We start from the raw sequence: 5,816 nt of genomic DNA, 5'->3' as shown, positions 1-5,816 counted from the left end.
CATATTATCTTTTCAAATTGATCTAGGGGTACATCCAATCAAAGGCAGGTGGATTGTGGAGGCTAAGATTGTCTCTGCATCCCTTTCACTCTCCATAACAAGTTGATGGCTGATTTTGCCTGTCTTAATTTTACCCCCTCCTCCCATGGAGGAGTGGCTGATGTACCGTGCCCCAGCTCCTGGAATCCACTTCCAATTCTTCAGTTTTTTCAGTTGGCCATAAAACTGTGCCCGTAATTTTTTGGTAACCTTTTTCTGAACCCTTCACTAAACTCCTGAACTGGAAATAGTAAAATAACGCCAGTGTTGCATTATTTATTTAAATTTGTATAAAAGCTACCTGTTAGCATAGTGATAGTTAGTTGTGTGTCTTAACTTTATTATCTACCCAACCCATAAATGTATCAGTACCGCTTCTTTGCTATTTTATAAAATGACCAAATATTCTGTTTTTGTAAATGTGTGGAAGCAGAACATACAGAAGCAAGCAGTGATCATGATAGGAAGTAATAATTTTCCCAATTTATATCAATCTCCGTTTATTCCATAATAAAGGAATGATGCAAATCTCTTTCTCTCAGCAATTGTTTTTATGTTTCATCCATAACAAAGCTATTAAGGAGATTTTAACTAAAGTCCAGGCCACTTAAATAGCTTTTTAAAAAAAATATATCATTCAGATAGCTGGTAAAACACTTGGAAAATAATAACTCTGTATATCTGGCAATGACAAAAAGCCTTCCTTCTGTTAATATGCATTGTCTTAAAACTTATTCTGGCCTTTTAAATTTCCAAAATACATGTATTGATCATTCATTCTTTTCCCCATTTGGTTGCCATGGAGATATGTTGTAGTATAACATTAATCTCAAATAACACATTCATTTTTACTGCACCTATTCTACCTGAAAAGGACCTCAACCTCCTCCTTGATCTTAGTTTTCATATAAATGCAATTTCTCATTCACATTTAGAAAATATGATCTATAAATATTTCATGTTGGTTTCAAAACATATTTTAAATGTCAAGCAAATCTTTATGCTCTAATGGTGAAATTACATTGTGACCTCAAAATTTTATTTTCAGATAAAGCTAAGCCCAAAGCAAAGAAGAAAGAAGAACCAAGCTCCATTTTCCAGAGGCAGCGTGTGGATGCATTACTTCTAGATCTGAGACAAAAATTTCCTCCTAAGTTTGTGCAGGTATTAATCAGGCTACATCCCCCTTGTTTCTAGTATCAGTATAATTAAAAAAAAAATCAGGAGGTGGGTATGAGTTTCAGGTCTGACCAGTAGAATTTTCTGTTATGGTTGGATATAGAAAGCTTGGCTTTTAATCCAGTTTCTTTTTTTTAAAGCGATGATGATGGAAGACAAAGTATTTTGACTTTCATTACAAAAATATATATACTTGGAACACTATAGTTTGCCCTTGCAACTGAGCTGCTCAAGAGATAGTATTGAAGGACTGTGTTTTTTTACATTCTTTTAAAAATAATGCTGTTGATGTGCTGTCATTTTAAGGCAAGACAGATGACATGGTTGGCTCACATTACTTTATCCCTTCCTTTTAGGAAGGTTATGGGGTATTAGTCTGGACTGAGTAATAAGCCTTGCCTGTGCTGTTCAGCTGTTTTGCTGATATTGTACATCCAGGGGAGGGGGAATGGGAACATAAATGAGGAGCACTGTCCACGTTTCTAGTTTAGGGATGCAAGCTGTAAAATACAGCTGGCCTGTCTTGCATACCATGATGTGCAGAGTGAGGGACAGCAATAGAGTGCTTGTTTTTGTGTGACCACCATACTATTCCTGTGGAGAGTACACTCATAAGAGGGTAGAAAATGCATGTGTGAAAGATGAATCCCAGCTTTGATATCCATGTTCATGTATCTTGTTCACTATACAGGACCATTCCTGTTGAATGTAATGGTGAGCTTACAAACAAGAATGCCAAAACCTAACCATGTATTTCTAATTTTTTATTTAATTTCCTCCCTCTTGTTTACAGCAAAAATCTGGCGAAAAGCCCATTCCAGGTGAGAATTCAGTTAACATTTTTTTAAATGGATTTTCAAAATCCAGAGGCTGTGTAGGGTTTGTTTATGGTGACGTTCTTGCGAAGGTTGCCACTACCAAAATCTATGATGCAGTTGCCAATGCAGACTACCTGCAAGGTGCCAGTCCTGCCAATTCCCTTTTGCAAGTGGTGCTGACTGCTTGAAGAATGGCCTTTTACTGCTTCTGGAGGCAACCCCAACAAGCAGAAATGCTCGTTGCTGGAGCTGGGCAAGTTGAGTTGCACTTGTAGAAGGGGAGAGGCTAGCCTCTTGTGGAATATAAGCAGTGCTGGGCTCCATTGGTGGATGGGCAGTAATGGATACTGTCTGTGCACACAAGAAGTCTTCAAATGTACAGGATCCCTGTACTGGAATCACAAAGAATTCGTGGTCCCTCCTTCTCTTTAACCATTCTAGGTAAAAGAAGCTATGATTTTCATGTAGAAAACGTTTGAATGCAGCAGTTCAAGTTATGTTTGTGACTTGGCAGTTTTGCACTGCTGTTTTGACCTTAGAGTCATGGCAGAATGCCTGCAAATACGGAAAAACCTTGAGGGCTGATTAACTGTGGATCAGGAGCATCTCTGCATTACCTAATTGGTAAAACTGCTCTGTCCCAGCAAAGATGGAATGGGAACGAAGCTGGTCCCTGCTGAATTTCCTGCTGAAATTTGAGGAAGTGTGTTCACTTAGTTGTTGTTAGCAACCTGGAAAAATTTTGCAGGACTGAGAACTGGGCATCCAAAGTGATTAGAATAAGATTTTCATGTATTTTCTTTTCCAGTGGATCAGATCAAGAAGGAACAAGAGCCAGCCCCTGAAGTGATAAAACAAGAAGAGAAGGAGACTGCCAAGATCACACAACAAAGCACTAGTACTAAAGGGCCGCCAGAGAAACGGATGAGGCTGCAGTGACAGAAAGGGAGATGACAGTCAAACTGGCAAGAACTTGACAAAAAAAGAATGTAAAATTGTCTGCTGTCCAAAAACTGCATGGTCAACTATGACATTTCAAGGCTTAAACATGTGGAATCATTCAAATTAATACTTTACGAACCTGTTAATTGCAAACATTCAGCCATGTATAGGAAGAAATTGCTTCTTGTTTGAAACTTCCAATTGAATTTCACAATGTATTATTTGTGAAACTTCTTTCTTATACTTTTTCCCATGCTTTTTATCTCTGTGATGTTTTTGGATGAAACTGTCTCCTCCCCTTTCACAAAGTATAGATGCTGGAAAATTATGCTTTTGGAGGGATCACCTTTAAGGAAATACAAACCTGAAACAATATAATTCATTGATCTTCATTGCCATCACTTTTTTGGTTCCCACCACTATGTGTGCAAATATGTGCAAAGAATAGCAAACGTCACACGGTGGAATTACTTGAAGAAAGCAGTAGACAGAAGACTTTGGCTGTAAATGAAAATGTTTTCCTAACAACTTTATAACTTCCATATAATTGGAAGTGAAATATAGGCTGAAATTTCAGACTGTCCTTTACCTCTCCTAACACACACTATTATTGTAGTCTTTCTAATAATAGGGTTTATGAGGCCATAATGCTGGATTTAAAGAAATTCTTTATGTTCATTCAGGTATCAAAACAATGGAGTTATAGCTACATCAGCTCAGATAATCTCTTTCTGAACATGTATTTTCATTTTTTCTAACTTTGTTCCCAAATTAGAATTTAATTTGGGGTCGAGGATAGTACACTAATCTTCTTGTCCACTTAATGGACATTTATATAATCTTTGGTAATTCTGGCCATTTCTTTTGGTTACTCTTGAAAAGTACATAGATGAACATGAAAGAAGGAACCTGTGTTCTTGTCTAATAACATCTAGCTATATAACAATGATGGTTGGTAACTTATTGGGTCAGTTAAGTGGGGATGCAGCAGAGTTCCATAGGCTTGGTAATTCTCCATTATGTTGTTGGGGCTTATGCTCTGAAGTTTTCAGTTGCATTAGCCAAGGATATTTTACTCAGCTGGTGTTGAATAACCAGGATTGCGGGGGGAGGGGGGTGCTAGAAACCATCTGCCATAATATAATTTGATTGTACTCTATTTTTTGTACTGTCCAGAATTCTTTTCCCCATCTGAGTTTTTTTTTAGTATAATTGAGGAAGTTGTTTTTAGTGTATCTGAACCTTAGTGTCAGTTGCCAGCATAGAAGAAATCTGTTTTATGAAATACTTGATATCTATGATTTGTAAATAAATATTGTAAATGTTGCCTTGTTTGAATAAGGGAGGGATGAGAATAAACGTTTCTTGAGGATAAGGGATCAACATTTTCTAAGTTATCTTTTATTTGGATGATCATGTTAATGGTTCTCATTTTTACTGTTTTGCTTTATGATGTAAATAGATGGGTTTCAGCTTGTGTTCCCCCCCACCCCAAGTCTCCATTATTTTATATGACAAAACATTTTAAGAATTTTGTATGTATGGCAAACCTGCAAATGAAATTTGTTACTGAGTGCAGAAGATCTATATTGGTTTTGTATAAATGATACTGATCTTCACTGTCAGAGCTGGCTCTACAGCGTTTTTTGCTACATTGCAATGTAAGTTAATTTTTCCAAATTACTTCAAAATAGATTTGAAGAAAATTGCCATTTACTTCTAATGCTTTAGAATGTTCCATTTTTCAGAACTGAGTTAGAAAAACATCCACTCATTTTGGCTTTCATATTGTAAACTATTGAGACTACAATATGATACCCTTTCCTAAAGCAGAACAATGAGGTTATGGGGTATTAAAGAGATTAATATGTTGCACTTTCAGAAGCTTTTGTGGTTATGTATGCTATGCTACCACTTTTCTTAGGTGGGTCAGATTCTATACATTGCTGTTACTGGATAAAAAAAGCTTTCTTCATTAACCAGTTTCTCTGTCAAACATATCTATTTCTTCCCCTGGGTTTCTATTTTCCTATTTTACTTGGACTATTACTTGAACTATTTTCTGTTTTACAGAAAATGGGGCCTTCTGTCTCAAGACTGGCAATGTTGTCCTAATATATGTGGGAGGGTCTTTGTTTAATCAAATAGAAACCACTTGGAATTAAAAGTTCAGCTGCAGTGTATTTGTCCAATACATGTGTTTATGTAATTTCTAAAGGGCAGCACAGCAGTGTGTTGACTTGCTTGTGCAGTGCTTCCTGCAAAGTTACCCATCTGCAGTAATTGAAAGCTGTGAAGCAGGCTTTGGGCAGTATCTACTAGACTCTTCTTGTTCCTCCTCTTTACCCAAAGAGTAAACTCATGTCTTAAAGCAGGAATAGCTTGGCACATAACCCAAAGTCTGATGTGTTGATCTGAAAAAGGATATCATTCAGTCAGGAATAGTACAGAGAAGGGCAAGAAAATGATCAAGGGGCTAGAACAACTCCCCTGTGAGAAATGGCTAGGACAACAGGGACTAGCTTAGGAGTGCTCCTCGACCCTGAGCTGTCTCTAGAAGCTCAGGTGACGGCGGTGGCGAGGAGCACCTTCCTTCAGCTTCAGCTGATACATCAGCTGCGTCCCATCCTGGAGAACGACTGCCTGGCGACAGTGACACACGTGCTGGTAACTTCCCGATTAGATTTCTGTAACGCGCTCTATGTGAGGCTGACCTTGAAGATGGTCTGGATACTTCAATTGGTGCAGAATAGAGCTGCCAGGGTGTTGACGGGGACTGGGCATTGTTCTCATATAACCCCAGTTCTCCGTCAGCTCCACTGGCTCCCAATTGAAGTC

At 37.9% G+C, this 5,816-nt stretch overlaps 1 protein-coding gene across 1 annotated transcript in view; it reads left to right on the top strand.

Moving 5' to 3' along the window:
- The window catches only part of MED6 (mediator complex subunit 6), a 22,401-nt gene extending 16,896 nt beyond the window's left edge, over positions 1 to 5,505 (top strand). The window contains exons 6-8 of the mRNA XM_044436644.1: positions 1,088 to 1,203; positions 2,012 to 2,039; positions 2,845 to 5,505. Of these exons, the coding sequence (XP_044292579.1) occupies positions 1,088 to 1,203; positions 2,012 to 2,039; positions 2,845 to 2,975 (275 nt within the window). The 3' untranslated portion in view covers positions 2,976 to 5,505. The remainder of the gene's footprint in view (positions 1 to 1,087; positions 1,204 to 2,011; positions 2,040 to 2,844) is intronic.
- Positions 5,506 to 5,816: the final 311 nt, after the last annotated feature.

The sequence above is a fragment of the Varanus komodoensis genome, unplaced genomic scaffold (genome assembly GCF_004798865.1).
Source record: "Varanus komodoensis strain SLA01 unplaced genomic scaffold, ASM479886v1 scaffold3, whole genome shotgun sequence".
In the NCBI taxonomy this organism is placed as follows: Eukaryota; Metazoa; Chordata; class Lepidosauria; order Squamata; family Varanidae; genus Varanus; species Varanus komodoensis.
Note: the sequence above shows the minus strand (reverse complement) of the source record. Positions and strands in the feature narration are given on the sequence as shown.